Raw genomic sequence first — 26460 nt, forward strand, 5'->3', positions numbered from 1 at the left:
TGTGGAATATGTTTTTGGTTCATAGAACAACATATCTTGATGCTGATACTAGAGGATCGTGTAGAGTTTGGATTTTCTTATCTGAGGTAGATAAAAACATAGATCCATTTGTATCCAAGTATGCCGATAATAATAATTTCGATAAATGTGTGTTAATATATGATACAACAGCACATGGTAGTAAAAATGAACAGATTTCTTATCTAAGAAAATCTGATGTAAAATTGAATTATAATTCTGATATTATTTTAAACAATACATCGGGAATTGATAAGGAAGTGGCTGCTAACTTTTTCTATAATCCTGAGGCCATCGACACTACTGGGTTTAGTGAAGAGGAATTTGCAAAATGGAAAGTATTTCTAGCAGGCTTCAAATCACTTAATCTTAAAATAAAACTAAAAGATCTTCTTCAAAGACCTGATGATAAATCTTCGATTCCAATAGAACGGAAGACATTAGTAGAACGCGAAAAACCATTTGATAGTCGGATGAATTTCATAAGACCTAATGTGAAGTTTTCGATTCCAGAAGAAGAAGCTTCAACTTCAAGTGAAGAAAAAATATATGCTGATTCTCCATCAGAATACGAATCGGAAACAGATGATCGTTCTTCAGTTGAATCGATAAGTGAAATATTGAGTAGGATTCACAACTAATTTTTGATTCGATAGTGTCCAAAAGCTAGGGAGTTTATGTTATCTACAAAATATCTTTTAGTCTCCTTATCCTTACCAATTATATTATTTAAGACAACTTTATTTTGTCTTACACTACTAATTTCATGTTTGCTGGAGGAAATAAGCGTTTGCTGTTTTCTTTCAATCGTTCTATTTTCTAAACAATTTTTATAATCATTGAAAGTCATTTCCTTTTTGACTACAGACTTTTTTATTCCTTTATTCTTCTTTTGTTCTGATCCATCATCAATTTTGAAAGCATATTGCTTAGGTCTGAAGGCAACGATCTCAGTCATTATTTTGCCATTCAACTCATCTTTGAACTTACCAATTACTTTTTTGTTCTCAATACTATACAGCTTATTGTCTGTAGGATAATCCGAGAAATCAAAATGCTCTTTCATAGACTGCATATCTTCATAAACATCATCAGTTTTAATTTCATAGATATAAGAATCAGTATCTTGATAACACAATCTCAAATTCGAAGAATATTTTGGAAGCATAACATCGTAGTGAAACTCGTACATGAGATACTTACTTAAATCAAGAATAGACATCCCAACATAAATAGGCTTGTCTAATTTAATACTTTTCTGAGTCATTTCCACTAAAATCAAATTGTTGTTCACAATATGTCTCTGTTTGAAATTATTGCTACCAGCCAGTTTCATAACTTTATCCATATCTGTCACTACTTTAACATCCACTCTATGTCTAACGTTCTCCATAGTTTTACCAAATACAGAATTGTTCATTAGCTTGAAAAAGTCTTTCTCAAATTCGTTCTTTGCTTTCTTTCTCAAGTTGGTATTTAGTTCTATATAAGAGGCAAGCCAATTGCTTTCTTTGAAAGTAACTACACGATGAATTTTCTTTAACACCAAACCCTGCTGAATAGCTTGCAAAAGGTTTTTATAATGAATCACATAATTTCTCTTTGGACTAAAATCATTGATTAATTTATTGGTAGTTCCAACTCGTTTATTCTCTGAACAAAATGGTAAATCGTTGTGTTTGTCATGTAGACTATCGGGATAATCTAAATCAACTTCAAGTATACATCCCTTTCCTTGAGAATTAAGATTTTCTATCATTTCCATACAGAAATCTGCAGCATTTATAAATTCAAATTCATCATAAGGCAATTTTTGACTCATCGCCCATCCATATAAGTTATTTGCATCTAAATAGAGTAAGTATTTTGATTCCTCTTCGGGATTATAATTTGGCATGTATTTGTTATTTGCCTTAGAATATCTGAGCATAGCATTGCACATTCCCCCTCGAATACCTTTCTCAATTAAGTTATACATTTCAACATCCTTGATAGTCTGTAACTTAACACCAGTCTTGTATAGCATTGCATCCCAAGCTAATCCTGGAGATGTATAGTACCAACACGGATCTAGCTTATATTCTTTGAGAGACACATTTCTAAAAGTTTCAAAAACATCTGCTAATAGTAACACATCGTTAATCATATAAGTTCTAGTGTAGTCTTCTAAAGTTTGACAACTCATATCCTTCCACACTTGCTGAGCGTATTCGTAACTCTCATTGCTGATTGTTTCTCCGGATAAACTGTTATAGAAGTCTTCAATCGGAGGAAGTTCCGTGTTGGAATATTTTTTAAAGGAATCCATAAAATCATATGGGTAGACACCTTTTCGCCTCATTAGATGGAACAAATGTTCGTTATTGTAATACTTTTTTGTGATAATGCATTCATCATCCTCTAAATTACCACTGAGATAGTCCAAACTGGAAGGCATGAATCCCAAACTATCTAGGAATCTTATTTCATATTTTTTACGATCTTTATCATGAAAATGATAGCTAAAACTTATAAACTTTTCAATGTTAGCCGAGATGCTTTTAATTTCTACACCTCGTTCCTTTAATAATTCACTCGACTTGTCATCACTGATAATCAGATGAGAATCGTATCCTTTTAGATTATGGAAGAATACTGGTATAAAATTATTTCTACGTTTCAACAAGTTACATGCATTGCAAAGAGGTCCTCTGTATAATCCAGTCCAATGATCGTGATCTCTAACTTTATCCCCGCAAAACTTATTTCCACAGGCGGGGCATGATTCACAACTATGGAAAGACTCAACTTCTTCAAAGGTCAATTTTTGCATTCTCCTGTCAGCGATGCTTAAGAGTTTTTCACATACTTCTAGAATATATTCATTAAACTTTAAAATTGTGTCGTAGCCAATATAGCTTTTCATGTCATAGATAGTATTAGTGAAGGAATCGACAACGACTACACAGAAGGCAGAAGCCACATGTTTGCCAAAATTTTCGTTCCATGACTCGCTGGGTGAACGGCTCACATTATCAATTTTATAAATAACAGATTCAAAATCAGCATAACAAACATATCTCTGTTTTTGAGTTTTCTGAATTCCATCGAACTCAATATAATCTTTCGAAGGTTTGATCATTTGGAGTGGAGAATTATTCATACAGTCGCTCAAATGGTTTTCGTATTTTTCTTCACTGTAAAAGTTATTATGACATCTGATGCAAAATTTATTTCTTGTGCCATTTTTGTTATTCATTAATCTATCTATATTCTTAATTAAACAATAGTGTCCTTCTCCAGAATTGTCGGTGACTAACAAAAGATTAACTACTCTATCTACGTCTACATTAACCTTCTTAGAAACTTTGTATGAATTTATTTTTTCATCGTCTTCAACATTATGAACCAGAATATTGATAGCCAAGTTATTTCTTTTCTCGAATTTATCCACATCTTTAACCTGGAAAGGAAAATCAAACCCATCAAAGTTGACCTTAGAAACATAATCGTTATATTTACTAACTCTGTTAGGGTCCCGTTCTACTGGAAACAAGTGTGCTAAGATACACCACATGAAACACTTATCATCTTTATTTTTTATATTGATTACTGCTTTTTTATTTTTGATCCAATCAGGTAGTTCTATATACTTTGATCCTGATAATGATCTGATTCTTGTCTGATACATTCTTAACCCTATGATTCTATTTAGTCTGAATCCAGATCCTCTACCTTGATGTTGTTGAAGTCTATTTATCAAATCTAATTTCACTGTTTCGTAAAACGATTTCCTGTTCTCTCCTTTATGTAATGCCTTACTAGTCGTAGTCAAATGATCTAAACGAGCTTCCTCTGTTCCTTCTTTTTTCATTTCACATGATAAAGAGAAATATATTTTTACACTACTATCCTTATAAATGTCTTTAAAGACGTCACTTTCCTTTTTATTTAGGAACGATTGAATATTATTAGAGTTTCCTGTGTGGATAGTATCCCTCAAAACATCGCCAACTTCTTTGTATTCACTAAAAACAGTTTTATCAAAAGGAAACAACTTTCTCAATTGATAATTCGATTCCCTATTGATAGCATCTTGGTTTTCTTGATTTTGTTGGTCAGATAATCTCTCGAGTTCTTTTAAGATATCTTCTTTTTTCATAGCTCTAATGTTCGCCTTGTTCATTGTTTTCTTAGAGCCTAGAACAGCTCGTAGTTGATCCCTGGTTAGTTTACTGTAATCTTCTACTTCCATTTATTAGCTAAAAATACTCACGATTATTTTAATATACTTTTTAACTAATAAATGCACTCGATTCTCGAAATTTATGACCCTAAAAAGAGAAACGACATAGTTCAGAGCTATTTGAAAAACCGAAAAGAGCACAAAGTTAAAAACCTACAAGAGCGTTCAGACTTGGAACATATAGAAGATCATAGAATAGATGTATTTAAACCAATTTTAGAATCAAATAAAAAGCTTCAAGAAGAAATAATTGATGAGAAAAACAAAATAGTTGAAACTCTGAACAACTTCAAACCTCTTTCTCAACATTCAATAGGTACACCGACAATAAAACAAAAGAGTCTTATTAAACAACCATCAGTGCATTTACCGAAAGAAATTTTACCTAGTTCATCTTCCCCTCTTGTAGTTAGTAGTCTAATTGTTAGTTATCTTCAAGACAACTCCGATAGAAGTAATGCTGGCTATTCTGTTAAGTTTGACAAAGATGAAAAAAAGTATACTATCGGTAACAAAGATATTACGTTTACCCAGAACATGATCAAGATTAACAATGATGAGTACACTGCAACTGAAGGATTAATGGAGCTCTTAACCAAAAAGTCCCCCAACTTGAAAAAGATTGACGCAGAAGATACAAAAAATTACCAAACAATATTATTATGCTCTAATGGCTTGTATCAGGGGTTTGATAAAAGTAGCAAAAGGTATAATTCCGATTCAAGTGACAAGTGGGCGTTTATAAAAGCTAACTATTTTGTTGCAAAAACTTCTACAACAACATCAGGCAGTTCTATTTCATTCATTCCATCGAATACTAATTCTCTAATCGACTCCTTGAGACTATCCATTGCTTCATTTCAGGCTGGTAACAATGGGGAATATAATAAGATCAATGCCATTCTAGATGAACTAGTGAAACAGAAAAAGATTAAAAAGAAAGACTTGGGAGTAATTTACTTGAATATTGGATTGTAGAATTCAGTAGTAGATTTGATTTAGTGTTTTACAATCTTACATATACCAACACAAGCTTACATATTTATACAGTTTGTTACATAATCTTACACTTATTTTTTCTATACCAACACAATCTTACATATTTTTATGGTTTTTTTACATACTCTTTTACTTATTTTTTCACACTATTTAAATGTCTCAAAAGGTTGTACTGGCTAGAATGTATATAAGTGACCAAGACAAGTCTCCTCTCAGAATTAACAAGAGAAAATGGGTTTTGCAACATAACTTTACTAGAACAACTTTATACGATGGATTAAAAGAGTTAGCAAAAGAGATGGATGTTAGTAAATACTGTTCAAATAAGAACAACCCATCCCCTCAACCTCATGCAGAAGTTAAGCTTAAGATTGCCTCTGAACATAAACTTTCGAATATTGAAAGAAACTCCAATAAAATAAATCTTTTATCACCATTATATTTACCTAGCTTTAAGTCGGAAATTAGTTCAACACCTGTCTGTTGACTTTAGCAAAAAAATTTATTATTTTTATTTTTATAGTATGGTTTGCTATATAAATGAGTAACACAAGAACGTTGAATGATATTCAAACAAGTGATCATAGAAGAATGAAAAAGAAACCATTTAGTGGTGTGGGAAAATCAGTTAGGGGTAGTGAAACTGGAACTATAACTATAACTGAAGAAGATTTTAGAGATGTAGGACTAAAGCAGGCCATCAGTATCCTAGGAGGTGTTGAAAAATGTTTAGACATTGTCGAAGGTGTTTGTAATTATACTCCAGAGCATTTGAATAATATGAGTCAGGCATGTGCTTATTATGCTAACGAATTAATAAATATCGCTAACGAGATTAAATCTATAGAAAACTGTTCTCATAAAAATAATTTGAAGATCAAACTTTTTGCTACATATCAACAGCTTCTGCTGGAGTCTAATATAGATGAAAGACATAATAACCACGAATTGAAAAAACAAGTTCACCGTCTACAACAGTTAGTAATAAAAAACGAAAGTGTTGAAAACCGCGGAAAAGCTTTGCAAAAACTCATTGCAGAGGCAGAAAAACATGAAATCGAAGCGAAACAACGTCAAACTAGATCAAACCCTTCGGATTTTTTTCCCTGTTAAAAAGTTCACAGCTGGTCAGATGGAAAATATAATGACATGTGCAAGAGTACAAAAGGATATTCGAAAAAAACTGAAAGACAATATTAAACAAAAAATCTATGCTAAAACAATACGTGTAAAGCTACCAAGTAAGGAGGAACGCGTGGGGTTACGAATAGTAAAAAAATTAGATGGGCGTTCAACAGTTGATCTTGATACGTTCCAGTGTATCATTGAACATAAAGAGTTCCTAGGTTTCCGAATAAAGACGATAAATAAATACATTAAGAATTTAATGCGCGTCTAAGTTGTTCTCTATCACAACCACCACCTAACTGAAAGTCGGGAATATCTCGATTTATTTTCGTTCGAGTCCTATCAGGAAAGTTTGAACTATTTGTTGGGAAGTCTCTAAGATTTTTACGATTTATTCTCATCTTTCTCCTATGTTCTTCCTCGCGTAATTTTTTATTATTAAGTTCATCTATTTTTCTAGTTTTATTAAATCTATTAGTTTTCCTAGTCATTTTGATTTCAATAACACTATTTGGATAAAGTTTGCAAAAAGGTTTATCATTGCAATAAATATATATAGGCTGAGAACCAGCATAGAATCTGGTTTTAAAATTCTTGTCTATGTCTTCGTATAATTCATCTTCACAGAAAAATGAATGTTTTTTAATAGTTTTCATCACTATAAATGTGTCAGATAGAAAACGGTCCGATGATAGGAAGTAGTAAACGTTTGGATCTTTCTTGAGCCAGTTTTTCCCTAAGTTTTTATAGGCAGCTAGGTGTTTGACTCGACATTCATCATCACACGTATGTTGATGCAAATACATATGTTGTCTATGTGGTCTATATATAAACTTAGTCATTTATTATGTTATCAGCCCGGTGGCTGGTGCACCTTCAGCGTGACTTAATCAATCATCCGGATGTCCTATTCTATGCTCGCAATCTTTAAAAAATGGGTGTTTTTTTCTAGCGTACATATACAAATCCGTTTTCCGTATTCCGTTTTCCGTTTTCCGTTTTCCGTTTTACTTAGCAAAACGGAATAAAACATGTACTTCGATTAGTAAAACGGAAAACGGAAAACGGAATACGGAATACGGAAAACGGAAAACGGATTTTTATATGTTCGCCAGGAAAAACATGTCTAAAATGTGTTCAGAGGACAAAGAAGTACTTCAACATCTTTCTAAACTTTCCGTTGTCCGAGTCACTAGTCTTATCAATAGTAAAAAAGTTATGTTTTTCTTTCCAAATTTCTGTAACCATCTCTAAAAATGTGGGTTTATCCACTTCACCACAGTGATCCCGATAGATATATTCTAAATTCATTTTATCCTGAGAAAAAACGATGAAAAAGTTGGCGTTCTCCCTAATAGTATTTTTCGGTAGTTTTATATAATTTTGTGAAATGTAAAAGCAATCAATGTTGTTATGTCGACCCCTGGTGTAATACTGTTCTATTTTATTCTGTTTTTCGAGCATTAAATCATCGAATATTATTAAAGTTTTTCTATTTGGATCTATAGAGCTGGGATCTGGAATGTCATCACAGTTTTCAGAAATGTGTATAGATATTTCCTTATTTTCTTTTTTGTCAACCATAAAATTTTGCGTTCGAAAACATTCTCTGATTTCTTTTTTACTCAAACCATTCGCAAAACCGTTGATAAGTGCTTGATAGCATGGCTGGAAAAGAGTGGTAGAGAATATGTACAAGTTATCATAATCTAAATAATCTTCCCCACAGTATTCATCTAATAATAAGTTCATTAAAAGATTAGTTTTGCCACACCCAGACTTTCCTATTATACAAGCTCTTAAAGAACTAGGAAGAAGAGGATTGTTGTTCCTTTTAGAATAATAGTTTTGAATCGAATAATCAGTGAAATCAGATTTCATAATTTAGTACTTAATAAATGGTTCACTTATTCTTAAACCTAAAATCCAGCGAAAAAGCGTTTCAACTTGACTTTCCACATGACTTCAAGGTAAACTCTATTGCCATAGTAAAAGTTGAAGGAACATTAGATTGGAATAAGAACAGTTGGATTTATTTGTCTTGTAATCTTATCTGCGATTCGTTTTTGAATGAAGCTCAAAGCAATATAATCTGTAAATTCAATAATAACGACAAAAATGTGAAGTATGAGCCAATCAATTTGATCTACCACAAAGCTGTCAATAATTGCAATACTCTTACATTCAGACTTGTAGATGAAAAGAATAACCTTATTGATTCTAAAACTTGTGATATACATATGGAGCTACACATTATTTAGATTCTCTTAAAACCAGATCCACTTTTAAGTGCCTTCAGAAAATTATTGTTATCTTTAGATATCTTCGATTTGTTTGTGGTTTTTGGTTTTCTAGAGGGAAAAGACTCCTTAGAAATAGCCGTTTCCTCGTTTTTTGTGCTTGGAAATTCTTTTTGAGGGTTTGCATTTTCTATTAATTTTATCTGATTGTTTTCTTTTGGACTATTAATAACATAACTAGAAGTTGAACTTTGTTCTTGGGTGTTAAAGAATCTCATTTAATAAGGTAAAAATTAATCGACAGTGAGAGAATGAATAGATGGACGTTGTATCATTTGTCTTAATTCTACGGCTTCATATTCTCTCCTTCTTCTTCTATTATTTCTCCTATCAATGAAAGTTTTTGGTGAAAGTATCATCCAAATTGATCTTCCTACGAATAAGTACACTACAGCCACGCCAAGTGTTACACCAACTCTCCAAATTCTAAGCCACCATTTTCCAAAGAAACCTTCTACGTCATCTAATATTTCATGGGGTAAAGTAGAATCCTGGTTATTAGCATGAACTTGAATAGAGACATCAGATTTTTCTCGCATTTCTTCTATGAGTTCTTCTTCAATGTTGGTCTTCAAGTCTAACAAAATGTGTTCATGAAAAACTACTTTATCATCTAGGAATTTCAAATCAAACTCTTTGAAGTTTCTCATATTAGTAATGTTAGTTCTAAAATCAATCATGGGATGAAGCTGCGGTTTGCTTGATATGACACCTCCTGAATAATCATTCTTATAATACCAAACTTTATCTCCAAGGCTTTTAATCTTAATTGGGATTTGTCCGAGTGTGAGAGCAAGACTTAATTTATGCCCATCGAAATGAGTAACGTCTATAAAGTCTATCTCTTCTTCATCAATTTCTTTGCAGAAAGTAACTTGAACAACTGGTTCTTGAGAATCGATGAGTTTAACTTTGATAGCTGTATGGTTCAACTGTTTCTGGATATATCTTCTTGGATTTTCTCTGATAAGGCTTTCAAGAACTTCATTCTGTTCATTGAAGATATCACACATAACTTCAGTAGTATGTCGTATTAGATTGTTCGATTGGTTTTCTAGATATTGAAATTCTCCTGCAGCTTGGAAGTCAGAGTATAATTCTCTTTTTCTTCTTAATTTACCTGTTTCGAACATTTCATATTTTGCTATTCTTTTTATAAAGTCTGTATAACTGGGAAATGCATGACAGCTATCTCTGATTGTTTTATATTCCTCGTAAGTCGGGAGAATGTTGCAATCTTCTTTAATACTCAAATATTCTTCGTAGCCGGGGAATGGTAGAGGTCTCCAGGTTTGAGATAAATTCAAGTGTTGTTGATTTTTCTCATAGTTTGCAATGCTGTTGATGAAATTTGTATAACTTGTGAGCGAATCACATCCATCTCTGCTATTCTTGAAAGCTTCATAACTTGGGAGATTGTCACAGTCTTGTTTTATTTTTAAGTATTCATTGTAATCTGGTAGGGGTAGTGGTTGGAAGATTGCTCGATGGTCTGTGATCTCTCTTTTGGTTCTGTTTGATTTTGGTGGATGACGATTATCTTTTGGTTTCTCATCATGAACAGTCCAATCTTCTTCTTGCCGTTGTTGTATTAATTTTCTTACAGCCTCATCCTGGGCTTTCCTAATCTTTTCTTGCTTCTTTTTCTCCGTTTCTTCTTCTCTCTTCAATTTTTCTTGTTTCCTTTTTTCGAAATCTGCTTCATTCTGTTTTTGTCTTTCTTGATCGCGTCTTCTAGCATCTTCCTGATCACGTCTTGATTGTTCTTCACGCTTTCTACTGTCTTCTTGTTCACGTCTTCTATTATCTTCTTGCTGCTTTCTTTGCTCCTCTTGTTCACGTTTTCTTCTATCTTCCTCCAGTTGTTGCCTTTGAGAGTGTGATGGAATAGATACTGGAATTTGTCTCGGAGAATATTGTGATGCAGCTCTGTTGATTCTTTTTACGGCAAAACCTTCATCGCTGATCATTAGACTCGAATTGCAATCTTGTATAGTTTTATCTGATTGGAAGTTGAGAGCAATTTGGTTTTTATTGTTAACCCAAAGTTTGTTGCTATACATTCCATCTAGTATTCCAATCGAGATGTATTGACATTTTTGCTCTCTGTTGACATCCCAAGTGACGATTTCATTTTTCTTAATCTCACAAAAACCGTCTTGATACTTACAATTTTTCATTTCAGCCATAATATTAGTTGGCTTGGTTTGATTATAATGTGAGTAAACTTTTGTTTCAATAACAATACAATTTTCTTTGTAATATCTTTTCGGAGTGAAGAAGCTAGTGAATCTATTCGGATAATCTACATCTATTTTGTTATTGGTGCTCCATGTGTTAGAACTACCTTTCGTTAAAGATCCAAACCCACATTTTTTACTGTTTATCATTTCTCTACATTCTGCAAGTGTTATGGGATAGTTGTTCAATTCTTTCTCTACTAAATGTTCGTAGCCAGAAAAGTCTGTGTACATGGATACTTCGCTAACTAACTTTTTACAGAGTTTTGCTTCAGAAATGTATTCAATAATGTTTGGTTTGAAAACCTCATACTGTACAATTTCTGATTGACTGTTGAGTATTCTGTGATAATTACACTTGTGTAGTTTTGGGATTCTGAAATATTGGACAGGAGAGTTATCAGTACAAATAATAGGCTTACTTAATGTTTCTTGAAACCATGTCAAGAAGAAAATCACCGTTATAGTACTGAAAAGTTTGCGCATTTATTAACATAAAAAATATTTCCTTTTCTTCCTTTATAAATTGAAATAATGATAGAGGCTATCGATAAAATACTCGTAGTTGATGCTCCTATTGTGACTGATACTTCCATTCAAAAAGAGAATCTCATAAGTGTTTTTCCTTCTTCAGGTTCTAGTTTAAATCAACATGGAGAAATTAATTTTGTTATTGAGACATGTGATCAGTATCTACACTTGCATAAGTCTTACATTTACCTCGAAGTAGAACTTTCCAAATTAGATGACGCTGCTTTAGCAGAAACTGATGAAGTCTCCTTAACTAATAATGCACCAATGTTTTTGTTTGATAGAGCAACATATAGTATGGATGGTGTTCAAGTAGAAAACATAATGGATCCTGGTAGAGCTAGTTTGATGAAAGGTCTTTTGACTTATAGTAGTACTATGAACAAGCAGAATACTTTTGGCTGGATTTTAGAAACTAAGGATATTATAACATACAAGATAAATAAATATACGAAAAATAGAAAAGGCACTATAACTTTTTGCATTCCGTTGACACATATCTTTGGATTTGCTGAATGCTACAACAAAATAGTCTATGGTAGGAAGCATCAGTTATCACTCTACAGATCTCCTGAAAATAAAAATAGCATTGTATCGTCAGATGCTACAAAATTTACAGCGAAGATGAACATCAAAAGATTACAATGGATTATTCCAAAGATTGTCCCTAGTCTTGAAATGCAGATTAAATTATTGAATATTTTCGAAAGCAGTAAGTTAGTACAAATGCCTTTCATTTCTAGACAATTCGAAAGCTATAATATCCCTAATGGTAATAGGGAATTCACATGGAAGATGGGTACAAAATATGACAAAATAAAATATATTGTAGTAGCATTTCAATGTGCTAGGGATAACAACTATCTGAATGCTAGTAAATTTGACAATTGTGGATTAGAAGAAATTTATGTTGAATTAAATTCAGAGAGATATCCTCATGACTGTTTGAAATTTGATTTCGATAAGTTTAATGCTGTACAACAATACAATTTTGCTAAAGAGTTTAGAAACAGTTACTATGAATCGACAAAGGATTATATTTTTATGGAGGAAGATGTATATTATTACTACTACCCTCTGTTAGTATTTGATGTATCCAAACAGAATGATAGAATTATTCAATCAAGACCTGATGTCACAATCAAAGCTTCCTTTTCAAAGAGTATTGTAAAAAACACAAAATGTTATTGTTTGATTATGAGTGAAAATATTGTTGAAATTAAAGATAATAGAGTCAAAGTAGTAAGTGTTTAATTGAGATTAGTGTCAGGGATCCAAGAATTGAATTTATCAGGATAACCATACCACTTGACAAACAATTCTTTCTGTCCTTTCCTTGTTCTACGTTTTAATATCGATTCAATTTTATGCTCATCGTTTACGTTGTTGAAGAATGTTAGCTCTTCTTCATAAAACTTTCCTTTGATTTCTTCGTCTGCTAAATCCCGAATAGAATAACTGATAACTTCACCTGGATGCACTTCAGAAATTTTAAACATCTCTGTACTCCAGTTGGGGAGATAACCTTTAGCAAAAACAGCTTTGTATTTTGTGATTCTGACAGTGTCATCTATTTTAAACTTGGATTTGGGGGATTCCTCAAACAGCTTTTTCGAAGGAAAAAGATTGTCGTGTACTTTTTGCACATTCTCTGTTTTTGAAGCCTCAATAGGAGTCATTTTTATTCCTCGATGAAAGTGGTTATTATATCCAGAAACTAGTTTGTCCAATATTTTTGTCCATTTATGATCACCTTGATAGGTAAACATCTTCCACATTTTTTCTTTGAGAGTTCTATTAAATCTTTCTATAATAGACGCCTTTTTGTCGGAATAAGTTGAGAAATGGCGAATATCTGATTCTTTGAATAGTAGTTTCATTTCTTTGTTGTAGTACTCTTTACCATTATCAGTCTGCATTTTTTGAGGTTTTCTGTGTTTGAAAATCGTTTGTAGAGCGCTTGCAGTTTCTTTTCCAGTCTTTGTTTTCAGAGGGATAACCCAGGCATACTTACTGAAACAGTCTATGACAGTGAGAAGATATTTGAAATCGTTGTTCTCTTCTGCATACGGTATCATTTCAACAAGATCTGATTGCCATTGCTCATCAATATTGTGAACATAAACTCTTTCAGATTTGAAATTTTTACGAGCTGGTTTATGAAGAGTGTAGACGTCTTGTTCGTTCAGAAATCGCTTTACTTCTTCAATTGGCTTTTTAGTTTTTCTTTGTAGTTCATTGATTCCACAAAATCCAGTTTCAGGGTTGTAATATGCATCGTCTAGTTTGATTTCCGATTTTTTAGTTTCTTTGGTAGAGGGTTTGATGGATTTTAAAGTACCTCCACTTTTTGAATTGGGAATTATTTTGCATTTTTTCGTTTTGCATACTACACATTTTCCTCTCAACAACTGCTTGTTGTTAATGCTCAAAATCTGAGATATGTCGGTAGTATCTGTACTGATCCGACATTTGAAACAATACATTTATAAACAAAAAATTTGCTGAAGAATATGTGAGATTGAAATTGGTGTTAAGAATAGAATTCTCAAAGCGCCAGCGGAGCGTTAAAGGAGCGCTGACCATCTGATGGAGGGCCCGAGGAATTTTCGGGAAAATAGGGGGTGATTTTAAAAGGTCGTTTTTGATTGATTAATTAGGTTATCCTTGGAGATTGATATGAAATTTTGACAAAAGTGGTAATTATTAGAGGCGGGCCCAAAACTGCGCTAGAGCGTGACTTTTTATACTACTTACCTTCTTCTTGTCAGTGATGTTTCCAATTTGATAAAGCATTTCGTGAACAGATCTCATTACTTGTTCTTCCATTAAGTTTCTGCCAAGACCAAAGTCACGAAGGATCTTCAAAGATGTTCTTCTCTAAAGTCTCCAATTTTCTCCACTGGATTGTAAGATTCCAGTATTCAAGTGTGCTTGCAGTAGCGTTTCTGGTGGCCGTTCAGCGCGCATGATGAATGCTTCTCCTGAAATTAGTACCGTCAAAAGAAAATTTCTCAGCAATTTCAGAAAGAGAAATGAATAATATTTACCTTGGTTTACGAACGCACCTTTCAAGTAGTCGTAGTCAGTTATGACTACTGCTGGAAGTGGAGTCCAGAGAGTGAAGCATGGTCCATAAGTTTTTGAAAGATCATCAAAGTAGATATGAATGTTTTGACCGGGAAACTGAGAACGTCATAAATGTGTAAAAATCAAAATAACTTCACAAACCTGCAAAAGATTTTTAAAAGATAGTTAGACGGCAAAACAAAAGTTAGGCACTTCACGTTACATGTACTTATTTTGTAGTTGATGTACAAAGTCATTTTGTGATTGTGGTAAATAAGAATATATCCAATGTTTTATTTCATGGATAAACAAAATTTATTTACAATAAATTATACAGCTTGAGGAATCAGTTGGCACGTATAAGGCTTGGAAGTGAGTACACCTCCCCAAACTGGAGTCAAATCTACGTTATCGTTTGGCACAAACTCATATTTTTGAATAAGGGCGCTGAAAATTAAGAACAACTCCATACGGGCCAGTCCTTCTCCGACACAGTTCCTTTTTCCTATACTGAATGGGATTGTTCTTTCTAGGACTGCCTGAAACAGAAGTTTAGCATTCAAATTAACAAACACGCTCTTCCTACTTTGTTCAACGTTTTTCCGTCAGCTTGCAGATACCGGCTTGGGTTGAACTTGTGACTCTCGTCGAATACTGAGTCATTTTTCAAAATTGACCAGACTTGAGCAAAGATAACTGTCCCTGTTGGCACGTTCTGGCCTTTCACAATGATATCTTCGGTATCTATAAATCGTTTTTCGCCGACATATTCAGAATAAAAAACTCACTAGTGTGACTTCCCAGCATTGGGATCATATTGGAATGTCTTTGTACTTCATGAATAACCGATTGTGTGTAAGGCATATTAGGTTTATCGGACATTGATGGCAATCGAGATGCTCCAACGACTTCGAAGATCTCTTTACGGACATTATCTTGAATTTCAGGGTACTTCATCATGTAGGCAAGATGCCAACGAAGGGAATTCGATGTAGTCTCCATACCAGCAAGCCAGAAGTCCAAAACAGAAGCACAAAGGTTTGGCATACTGAAACATGCAAACAATGGCATTTATTTTTTTTTGCAGACTAACTCTAATCCGGGATTTCCAGTTTGTTTCATTTGTTGCATGTACGCATGAACAAAATTATCCGGTTCACTTTCCCCATCATACTCTTTGATTTGACTGGCAACTTCTTCCTCGATAAATCCTTGGTACTGAAGACAGATTATAGATATTCACAAGAATATTGAAATAAACTCAATTGTTTAATGTTTCTTGCAATTTTGTGATATCCATGTTCGCCAATGATTGGCACGTGTCTAAGCCAAGGGAATGCACCCATAAGCAACGGAATTTTTCCTGTAATAGCTCTCAAATGACGATCCACAACCTGGACAAATGTTTTGAATCGATCAGCATCTTCGTATTTGTAATGGTATCCGAATAAACTCTCATTGATAACATTTCCAACACAAAGTTGGATTGGCCAGAACATGTCTACCTTCTTCTTGTCAGTGATGTTTTCAATTTGGTGAAGCATTTCGTGAACAGATCTCATTACTTGCTCTTCCATCAAGTTTCGACCCAGACCAAAGTCACGAAGGATCTTCAAAGATGTTCTTCTCTGAAGTCTCCAATTTTCTCCACTCGATGCTAAGACTCCAGTGTTGATATGTGGTTGCAATAGCGTTTCTGGTGGCCGTTCAGCGCGCATGATGAATGCTTCTCCTGAAATTAGCACTGTTGAATAAAACAATCTCAGCAAATTCTGGAAGAAAAGTTAATAATGTTTACCTTGGGTTACAAATGCATCTTTTAGGTAGTCATAGTCAGTGATGACTACTGCTGGGAGTGGAGTCCAGAGAGTGAAGCATGGTCCATAAGTTTTCGCAAGCTCATCAAAGTAGATATGGATGTTTTTGTCGGGAAACTGAAAGATATAATGAATGTGTGAAAATCAACTCGTCTTCTCACACCTGTAAAACATTCCCAATTAGTGGAAGTGGAAATGGTCCCTTGGGATACTTGCTAACTTTCCAATAGAAATGAGCAATATAAGTGATAACAAATACAAGAAAAGCGACAATCAATACACTCATTTTGGTAACAACACTGTCTCAGCATTTGGCTGTTGTCTTATATAGAGAGCGTGGTAAGAGATGCAAGAGGTAACATTAACTACAAAATAAATTCATGTAACGTTAACTACAGAACTACAGAAGACACCCAAAGTGTGTTTTCTGATCCTATGGTTTGTGTCAAGATGAGAGTGTTCTTCACAATCCCAGTTTCAAAATGCATAAGCCTGAACAAATTAATGAAGACGATTATTGTCTTTTTTAAAAATTAGTGCTTTGTTCATTAACTATTGGCATTCCTTAAAAAAATTTTTTTCTACATAAATTACCTTTGATTTAAGTGTTTTACTGACTTCTTAGTTGGCGTTATCCAGGCTCAATGTTAATCATTTCAAAAAATGATAATTTGAAAACACACTTATCTTGACACGAATCACTGGATCAATAATCACTATTCGGTTCTCTTCGAAGGAAATGAGACGGAAAAATAAAAATTCTCTAGTTTACGTCACAGAAACTAATTTTGTAGTTAATGTTACCTCTGGTATCTCTAACCACGCTCTATATAAAATAAAAATGCCAAGTGACAAAAACAACAAAAACAACATGTTTTATTTTTTAGAGTCAAGTCCCATCAGTAGTCATGACTAATTAAGGCTAATTGAAAGATTTTTTGAGGTTTATTCAAAATATCGAGACGAGACATTTTTTGGCGGCCTCATGTTCTAATACTTTAATCACATCTTCAATTACTTCAATCAATTTTTTTGCAATCTTTGAGTTATGACCTAAAGATTTTTCGCAGCAAAAATAACACTTGATCAATTAGGGTACAGGATATTCGGCCGATTACGATCAAGAATCACATGAAATTGAAAAATAGTGTGATTTTTGGGTCAACAGAAATACAACACAAAATCATTGTTTAACAATCAAAAAATGATATTCAAATATTCATTCTAAAAATTGAGTATGATTAATTTCACAATAAATTATACAGTTTGGGGAATCAGTTGGCAGGTGTAAGATTTGGAAGTGAGTACACCTCCCCAATCTGGTGACAAGTCAATGTTAGAATTTGCGATAAACTCGTATTTCTGAATAAAGGCGCTGAAAATCAAGAACAACTCCATTCTTGCCAACCCTTCTCCGGCACATGCCTTTTTTCCAATACCGAACGGGATTTTTTTTTCTATAACTGCCTGAAAGAGAACTTGGTTATGAAAGCTAACGAACAAGCTATTCCTACATTGTTCAACGTTTTTCCGTCCGCTTGTAGATACCGGCTTGGGTTGAACTTCTGGCTCTCGTCGAACATTGAATCGTTTTTCATAATTGACCAGATCTGACCAAAAACGAGTGTTCCTGTTGGCACGTTCTGTCCCTTCACAACGACATCTTCGGTATCTGTAAATCATTTCTCTTTTACATCTTCAGAATTAAATACTTACTTGTGTGAAATAACATTACTGGAATCATATTAGAATGTCTTTGTACTTCATGAATAACTGCTTGGGTGTATGGCATATTAGGTTTATCAGACATTGATGGCAAACGAGATGTTCCAACAACTTCGAAGATTTTTTCACGAACTTTATCTTGAATTTCAGGATACTACATCATGTAGGCAATATGCCAAAGGAGAGAGTTGGAAGTGGTTTCCATGCCAGCCAACCAGAAATCTAGAACAGAGATTCGGCATGCTGAAACATGCAAACAATGAAATTTTTATTATGTATAACTCTCACTCTAAACCAGGGTTTCCTGTTTGTTTCATTTGTCTAGGCGTGGACAAAATTTTTGTAGGCGTGGACAAAATTTTCTGGTTCACTCTCTCCATCATACTCTTTGATTTGATTAGCAACCTCTTTCTCGATAAATCCTTGATACTGAAAACAGCACACAGCGTTTCACAAAATGGAGTGGTGCCAATTTTATGATATCCAAGTTCTCGGATGATTGGAACGTGTCTAAGCCAGGGGAAAGCAGTCATCAGCAACTGGAGTTTCCCTAGAGCAGCTCTTAAATGTCTATCCGCAATTTGAACGAAATTTTTGAACCGATCAGCATCGTCGTATTTGTAATGGTATCCGAACAAACTCTCATTGATAACATTTCCAACACAAAGTCGAATTGGCCAGAACATGTCTACCTTCTTCTTGTCGTTGATGTTTTCAATTTGTTGAAGCATTTCGTGAACAGATCTCATTACTTGCTCTTCCATCAAGTTTCGGCTCAGACCAAAGTCACGAAGGATCTTCAAAGACGTTCTTCTCTGAAGTCTCCAGTTTTCTCTACTGGATACTAAAACTCCAGTGTTATTGTGGGCTTGCGGTAGAGTTTCTGGTGGACGGTTAATGCGTGTGATGAAAGCATCTCCTGAAATTGGTACCGTTGAATGAATAAAATACCAGAAAATTCAGTAAGAAAACTGAACAATGTTCACCTTGGGTCACAAATGCATCTTTCAAGTAGTCGTAGTGGGTAATGACTATTGCTGGAAGTGGAGCCCAGAGAGTGAAACATAGTCCATACATTTTACAAGTTCATTAAAGTGTCATGTTTTCACCGGGAAGCTAAAAAAAATATTATGATTTTTTATTCGCAAACCTGTAAAAAATTTCCAATAAAAGGGAGTGGGAATGGTTCTTTGGGATATTTGCTGACTTTCCAATAGAAATGAGCAATGTACGCGATAATGAATACAAGAAATGCAATTATCAGTACACTCATGTTGCTGAAAAACACTGTCTTATTGCTTGGTATTTGTCTTATGTATAGAACGAGACTACGTATGTTGTTAAAATAGGTAGTTAACTACACGTGTAGTTTACATATGTAGTTTACTAATATGAGTAGTGTCGCAGTTTCTGGCGATTGTTAAGTTCATGAGAACGCATTAATGTGATTTTTCAGTCTGCTCTATTAATGATTCACTTCTCTATATTGTTCCGATGTCCACTCTGACCGTTTCTTGAGGACTTCTTCCTCCAAAAACACAGTTGATATTTTTGGTTTCCATTCATGAGAATTTGAATTCTTATTCGAAAACGCAAAAATCCTTCTTTTTCGTGATTTTTCATTGATGAACCGAAAACATTTTCACATTTTCGATATGGATTTTTGTGGATTGGATAAGTTGTGACAGAAACGAGAAATCGCAATAATTTATATCGGAAAATCGGCAAATACCCGAAGGGATTCATCCTATTCCTGCTAGTTGCAAAAATTTTACAGATGTGTGACGATATTTCGTAATATATTTTCATTATTTTTCAGTCTCCTCAGAAAAACATCCATTCCTAGAAGTAGTCATCACTGATTGTGATTACTTGTGAAAAAATTCGTAACCCAGAGTGAACATCATTCACTTTTCTTCCAGAGTTGGCTGATTTTTTTATTCAGCGAAACCAATTTGAAGAGAGTTATTCTGAATTTAATATAGTGATTCAGATTCATTTTTTCTCGCAAATGTTAAAACCGAAGTGTTGATATCTATGAAAAATTTTTAGAACCGAGGAAGAAAAATTATCAATTTTGAAATTTAATCTGAAAATTGTCAAACGGAAAAAACATGCGACATACTTTTCCAACATATTTAACCAATATTTCTGGTTTCTTGAAAAACGCTGAACATGTGAAGTTAATTTCATTTGATGTAGAAGCATTCATTCCAATGGTTACAGGAACAAAAATTTTTTAAATAGAGTTTAAAAGATACAATAAATATTCTTCAAAACACTTTTCTCATTTCACAAGTGTATGGTTTGATAGTGAGTACTGCTCCAGCGTTATAGCTCATATCAACCGGACCATTAGCAATAAACTCGTACTTCTGAATCAATGCGGTGAAAATCAAGAAAAGTTCCATGCGAGCCAAGCCTTCTCCCACACAACTCCTCTTTCCTACACTGAATGGGATCGTTCTTTCCAGAACAACCTAAGAGAAGACGTTAAGAAATGTTGTAAATCTAAAAAAGCTCACTTTGTCAAAAGTTTTGCCATCTGCCAGGAGATACCTGCTAGGGTTAAATTCCAAATGGTTTACAAAAATAGGGTCGTTCTTCATAACTGACCAAGTTTGAGCGATAACATTGGTCCCAGCTGGAATTTTTTTTCCCAAGATTTCAGTTTCTTGAACACCTGAAACGCGATTTTTTTAAATACCGATTACTTAAAAATCAAGTGCTCACTCTGATGAGTTCCCAAGAATGGAACCATGTTCGAATGTCGCTGAACTTCATGAATGACTGCTTGGGTGTATGGCATTTTCGGCTTGTCAGACATTGAGGGCAAACGAGAGGTTCCCACAACATCAAGAATTTCTTTTCGGACATTTTCTTGTATCACCGGATGTTTCATCATATAAGCAATATGCCATCGGAGCGCATTTGAGGTGGTTTCCATTCCAGCCAGCCAGAAGTCGAGAACACAAGCGCATAAGTTTTTCATGCTGTAATTTTTGTTGATTCATATGAAAACAACCTCTTCCTGTTCTTGATGGACTCACTCTAGTCCGGGATGTCCAGTTTGTTTCATTTGCTGGAGATAAGCATGAACAAAGTTTTCTGGCTCACTCTCTGTGTCAAATTTCTCTAATTGTTTTTCAACTTCCTCTTCGATGAATGATTGGTACTGGAAAAAAAATAGTTTTTTTAAGTCAGCTAGTCAGGTACCCACCGTTTTGATATTTCTCTTGATTCGATGATAACCCAGCTCTCCAATAATTGGCACGTGGCGGAGCCAAGGGAACGCAGAAACCGAAAGTGAGCATTTTCCGAGAAGAATCCTTAGGTGATAATCCACAACATTCACGAACTTTTTGAATCTTTCACACTCGTCGTACTTATAATGAAATCCAAATAAAAACTCGTTGATCACATTTCCAACACAAAGTTGGATTGGCCAGAAAATCTCAGCCTTCTTTTTATCCATACTTTTCGCTAGCTGTTCCATCATTTCTTGGATCGATTTCACAATTTGCTCTTCCATCAAATTTCTTCCCATTCCGAAATCTCGGAGGATTTTAAGAGATGTTCTTCTTTGAAGACGCCAGTTTTCTCCACTGGAATTCAGAATACCGGTGTTGTCATGAGGTTGGAGAAGAGATTCTGGAGGGCGATGAGCTCGGTAGGTGTAAGTTTCTCCTGGAAATAGTCATCAGGTACTGTACCGGTCGAAAAGATTTACAAAAACGTGTTTTTAAGTTGATTTTCGGCCATTTTCAGGGGGCTGGAGGTTGGCTGTCAAGTGCCAGATCTCTCTGGAAGCATTGGAGGTATGAAAGAGGTATAAATTGAAAACTTTGCATTCAACGAAGTTTTTGAAAATTCCCAGTTTTTCAGCTTGTTTCACGTTTTCAGTACCGAAACAGTTAAAAAAGGGAGTCTTTCAAAAATCGGGCAAATAGCTGAAAAACGAGAAAATTTTTTTAATTCTCTGAATGAAAAGCTCTCAATCTAAAACTGTTTTACATTCCCTAAAAATTTCAAATTGATCGAACACTTGACAGCCGAGCTCCAGACTCCTGAAATTGATCAAAATCAACTGAAAATTCTGACATTCTCCTTGAAAATGAAAATAAATTAATTACCCTGTGTAACAAACGCGTCTTTGATATGAGCATAATCAGTTATCACAACACATGGAAGTGGAGACCATACAGTGAAAATCGGACCATAGGTTTTCGAGAGATCATCAAACCAAACTTCAAGTTTGTCGTCGGGAATCTGAAAAAAAGAAGAAAGCAGATCATTGATAAATATTATCCTGAAAAAAAACCAGCAACCTGATGAATATTCCCAATTAATGGCAAAGGGAATGGCCCTTTTGGATATTTTCGAACCTCCCAATAAAAATTGATAATATAGACGACTGTTATTAAAACAAACGAAATGATAAGAAGTGACATTTGCTTTTACTATACTCTTGTTTCTTTTCCAACTGTCGTTTATATAGGTAAGAAATTGTCTGCCCTCCAGTCACAAAACACACTATGTCGGCAAGTCTCCGTGGAGTTTGTGATCTTTAAATTTGTTGTTTTTTGAATAAGAAGAGAAAAACAATTTTTCAATTAAGACGCATTCTCTGAAAGAACCGAAAATAGTGCTGTACACTAAAATTCAAACTAGCTTTTATGGATTGATATTATATTTTTTTTTTGAAAGTTGGAAAATTTCTAAGATAAAAAATGCACGTTTGGTTTGGACCGACCCAGTACGGTCCAAACGGTGATCAACTTTGGTCAAAAAAATGAAAAATTTTCTCGATGAAGGTAATGATTAGATTTAACTCAGAATAGGTTATTCTTGCTATTTTGAGCATTTTTGTGTTGAAACGAAAATTCTAACTCGTTTCCTTTCAATTGAAAATTTTCAATTTATTTCCGATTTTGAAAAAAATTACTGAAAATCCGTTGTCGTGAAACATTTTAACATTAGCTAAAAAAAGATAATAACAGATTCAAAACCAGCGTCCAAAATTACATTAGAAAATATTTGTTTAAATTTAAATATCCTGAGCAAACGGTGAGTTTACGGCCAAAATGTGCCAAAAAATGAGGATTCACCATGTGGGGGAGTATATGACAACTAAAATTCGTCCAAAATCGACCCTCTCCAATTTTGATCAAATTTATACCAGATGTTGTATTTTTGATGTATAGTATTCGGGCAAAGTTTCAAAATACGTTCTCATCGTCTTCATGCTTTTTTGTAGCTCTAATTTTTTTCACTGAAATTTTACTTGAAAGCAATTTTTGCCGCTTTTTTGGAGCTTCGAAAAATGCAGGAAGACGATGAGATCGGATTCTGAAACTTTGCCAGAGTACTACCTATGACAGATGCTACATCTGACATAAATTTGATCGAAATTGGTGATGATCGATTTTGGTCGAATTTTAGTTGCCATGTACTCAATAAGAGCTACAAAAAAGCATGAAGACGATGAGAACGTATTTTGAAACTTTGCCCGAATACTATCCATCAAAAATACAACATCTGGTATGAATTTGATCACAATTAGAGAGGGTCGATTTTGGACGAATTTTAGTTGTCATGTACTCCCCCACATGGTGAAACCTCATTTTGTGGCACATTTTGGCCTAAAACTCGCCGTTTGCTCATGATATTCGAACTCAAACAAACATTGACTAATGTAATTTTGGACGCTGGTTCTCAATCTCTTATTACGTTTTTCCAGCTGATGTTAAAATGTTTCACGACAACGGATTTTCAGTAATTTTTTTCAAAATTGGAAATAAATTGAAATTTTTCAATTAAAAGGAAACGAGTTAGAATTTTTGTTTCAACACAAAAAATGCTCCAACTAGCAAAAATAACCGATTCTGAGTTAAATCTAATCATTACCTTCATCGAGAAAAATTTTCTTTTTTTGACCAAAGTCACCGTTTGGACCATACTGGGTCGGTCCAAACCAAATGTGCATTTTTTTTAGAAATGTCCCAACTTTCAAAATATATAATATCAATCCATAAAAACTAGTTTGAATTTTTCTGTACAGTGAATAGTAGGGCTGAAGTTGAGTTCTTCAGAGAACGTGTCTTAAAAAAATTCACAATTCTTAAAACTCTTTTCTTACTAAAAAACTAAATAATTCACTTGAAAAACCGTTGTGTTGGCTTTTTCTCATTCAGTAAAAAATTTCAAAAAGAAATCCGTCGAGCCGGATTCGAACCAGCGACCTAAGGATAACCACTGACTCTACAGTCCTCCGCTCTACCAACTGAGCTATCGACGGCACATTAGCTGTTAGGCAGAGTGTCTATGAAGTCTGTGTCGTGTGGAGACACTAGTTTCTCTCTTATTGAATGTATCAAACACACACGCACACTTGCGCATGGGAAGCAAGAGAGAAAAAAGTCGCAGCCGAGGGAGCACATGGCTTGTCTGGACAGAGAAGAGTGTAATGAAAAAAGTTCAAGAGCGTCAAAATTATATGAAAGTTTTAATTTGAATACTATACTGGAAAATCAAGTTAATACTTCAAAGCATACTTGTAAAATTCCAGGCCGGCCCGCCAAAGCACGGGCCGGGCCTGAGGAAGTTTTCAAGGCCCGGGCCCGGCCCGGAAGGCCCGGTGTCAAAAATTCTGTATTTTTGAGCCAAATTTTGAGCTCTCAATATAATTTTTTTTCATTTTTTTTGTATTACGGATTGTTTGTCTGTCTGATCAAAAAAGATCGAAAAACTCGAAAAAAAATTTTTTGGTCGAAAAAAATCACATAAGGGTCCCCCCTTATGTGTTTTTTGAAAATTTCGAAACTAGTGAAATGACGGGCCGGGCTCGGGCCGGGCCTTCGAAATTCCGAAAAAAGCCCGGCCCGGCCCGTTACAAGTATGCTTCAAAGTGTTGAGTAATTAAAAAAAGAAAGGTTGGGTTGTAAACATGAAAACCATATTATGCAAAAAATACCGTTGGTCGCCATTAAAGGGTTTAAAAGAAAGATAAGTGTACATTAAAAAATACATTAGAAACTGTTTTGAAATAAAAGATAAATCTGAGCACCTTATGAGTTTTGGGCCAAAATGTGCCCAAAAATAAGGTTTCTCCATGTGGGGGAGTGGGGAAATTCGACCAAAATCGACCCTCTCCGATTTTGTTCAAATTCTCACCAGATGTATTAGGTTGGCGGGAAAGTCTTTGTCACTCTGTTTGTTTAATCACTGTTCTCGTATATGGAGGCTGTGTATGATATCGACTCTAGTGAATAACAAGGTGATAAGAACCTTCCATATAAACAAGTCCCCATTTCCTTCCCTGCTCCTCATCTGTAATTGAAACGATATGTTTGTTCCCACTGCTATTCACATCAGACATGTTTTGATTTACCTCTTCCTATCTCACACCACGATGAAGGATTCGGAAACTTTCTTGAAGAATGTGTACAACACACATGCCCCTCACTACAATACTATTCGCAATTGGTTCCATCGTTTCGAAAAAGATGACTTCTCGCTCGATGAAAAGGATCGCTCTGGGAGACCCCGTGAGTTGGATTTGGACAAGCTGAAGCACGCATTGCAATCGGATCCATTTCAATCTAGCCGTGAACTAGCTGTCACATTCGGAGTTCACCATAGCACAGTCCTTGAAGGTTTGAAGTCTCTTGGAATGAGAAAACTTTTTGGTCGATTCATACCTCATCACCTGACTCAAGCCAACCTTGACCGCCGAGTCGACGATTCGATTACTCTTCTCACTCTCCACGCGGGCGATCGATGGCTGGACCGGCTAATAACCGGAGATGAGAAGTGGGTCTTCTACGATAATCACCACAGGAAATCCCAGTGGGTTGGAGAAGGAGAGAGCCCACAGGATGTCCCCAAACCCGGCCTTCATCCGAAAAAAGTTATGCTCTCTGTGTGGTGGGGAGTGGACGGCCCCATCTACTGGGAACTTCTGCCCGAGGGCAAAACAATAACTGGAGACCTCTACACTACTCAACTACGAAACCTCAAGAAAGCAGTCGACCGTTCGGCCCTGAAAGACAAGAAAGTGTACTATCAACATGATAACGCTCGCCCACATGTTTCGAAACAAGTGAAGCAGGAGCTGATGGGATATGGATGGAATGTTCTCCCTCACCCCCCGTATTCTCCTGATCTTGCTCCTTCCGACTATTGGTTATTTGGCGATATGACACGTGCCTTCGAAGGAAGAAGCTTCGATTCCCGTGGAGCGGTCGAAGCGGCACTCAAACAATACTTTGCCTCACGCCCGGCTGGATTCTACCGCAATGGAATCCATAAATTGAGGGAACGTTGGAGACATGTTGTTGATAATGATGGACAATATAATTAATTATTCGGTTATTTTTTCTTTGAGAAATAAACTATTGAAAAAGTGA

At 34.8% G+C, this 26460-nt stretch overlaps 8 protein-coding genes and 1 non-coding gene across 9 annotated transcripts; 2 read left to right on the top strand and 7 right to left on the bottom strand.

Moving 5' to 3' along the window:
- Positions 1 to 655: 655 nt before the first annotated feature.
- On the bottom strand, positions 656 to 4252 carry CBG05275 (the record flags this gene model as incomplete). Its single annotated transcript, XM_002645531.2, has 1 exon — positions 656 to 4252. The coding sequence occupies one exon, from the start codon at positions 4250 to 4252 to the stop codon at positions 656 to 658; it is 3597 nt and encodes a 1198-aa protein (XP_002645577.2).
- Positions 4253 to 4303: 51 nt separating this feature from the next.
- CBG28015 lies at positions 4304 to 5221 on the top strand (the record flags this gene model as incomplete). The annotated part of the gene is made up of 1 exon (XM_045240395.1): positions 4304 to 5221. One exon carries the CDS (start codon positions 4304 to 4306, stop codon positions 5219 to 5221), a length of 918 nt encoding a protein of 305 aa, XP_045098410.1.
- Positions 5222 to 7260: 2039 nt separating this feature from the next.
- On the bottom strand, positions 7261 to 11406 carry CBG05276 (the record flags this gene model as incomplete). The annotated part of the gene is made up of 5 exons (XM_045240396.1): positions 7261 to 7295; positions 7533 to 7618; positions 8278 to 8282; positions 9060 to 11286; positions 11333 to 11406. The coding sequence occupies 5 exons, from the start codon at positions 11404 to 11406 to the stop codon at positions 7261 to 7263; spliced, it is 2427 nt and encodes an 808-aa protein (XP_045092895.1).
- Positions 11407 to 12691: 1285 nt separating this feature from the next.
- CBG05277 lies at positions 12692 to 16613 on the bottom strand (the record flags this gene model as incomplete). The annotated part of the gene is made up of 11 exons (XM_002645533.1): positions 12692 to 13296; positions 13345 to 13876; positions 14199 to 14303; positions 14439 to 14627; positions 14846 to 15049; positions 15097 to 15254; positions 15299 to 15558; positions 15604 to 15728; positions 15905 to 16242; positions 16309 to 16444; positions 16491 to 16613. 11 exons carry the CDS (start codon positions 16611 to 16613, stop codon positions 12692 to 12694), a joined length of 2775 nt encoding a protein of 924 aa, XP_002645579.1.
- A 971-nt stretch (positions 16614 to 17584) lies between these two features.
- CBG05278 lies at positions 17585 to 19129 on the bottom strand (the record flags this gene model as incomplete). Its single annotated transcript, XM_002645534.1, has 6 exons — positions 17585 to 17794; positions 17842 to 17999; positions 18044 to 18206; positions 18268 to 18295; positions 18341 to 18971; positions 19039 to 19129. The coding sequence occupies 6 exons, from the start codon at positions 19127 to 19129 to the stop codon at positions 17585 to 17587; spliced, it is 1281 nt and encodes a 426-aa protein (XP_002645580.1).
- A 61-nt stretch (positions 19130 to 19190) lies between these two features.
- Positions 19191 to 19325, bottom strand: CBG28016 (the record flags this gene model as incomplete). Its single annotated transcript, XM_045240397.1, has 1 exon — positions 19191 to 19325. The coding sequence occupies one exon, from the start codon at positions 19323 to 19325 to the stop codon at positions 19191 to 19193; it is 135 nt and encodes a 44-aa protein (XP_045098411.1).
- A 1000-nt stretch (positions 19326 to 20325) lies between these two features.
- Cbr-cyp-14A4 lies at positions 20326 to 22503 on the bottom strand (the record flags this gene model as incomplete). Its single annotated transcript, XM_002645535.2, has 7 exons — positions 20326 to 20532; positions 20578 to 20735; positions 20786 to 21045; positions 21103 to 21227; positions 21273 to 21739; positions 22186 to 22321; positions 22381 to 22503. 7 exons carry the CDS (start codon positions 22501 to 22503, stop codon positions 20326 to 20328), a joined length of 1476 nt encoding a protein of 491 aa, XP_002645581.2.
- Positions 22504 to 24266: 1763 nt separating this feature from the next.
- Positions 24267 to 24350, bottom strand: CBG28803. The gene is given in 2 exon segments: positions 24267 to 24303; positions 24313 to 24350. It is a non-coding gene (tRNA).
- Positions 24351 to 24420: 70 nt separating this feature from the next.
- CBG28017 lies at positions 24421 to 24519 on the top strand (the record flags this gene model as incomplete). The annotated part of the gene is made up of 1 exon (XM_045240398.1): positions 24421 to 24519. The coding sequence occupies one exon, from the start codon at positions 24421 to 24423 to the stop codon at positions 24517 to 24519; it is 99 nt and encodes a 32-aa protein (XP_045098412.1).
- Between the last annotated feature and the right edge of the window lie 1941 nt (positions 24520 to 26460).

Source organism: Caenorhabditis briggsae (genome assembly GCF_000004555.2).
Source record: "Caenorhabditis briggsae complete genome, chrX, whole genome shotgun sequence".
NCBI classification, from domain to species: domain Eukaryota; kingdom Metazoa; phylum Nematoda; class Chromadorea; order Rhabditida; family Rhabditidae; genus Caenorhabditis; species Caenorhabditis briggsae.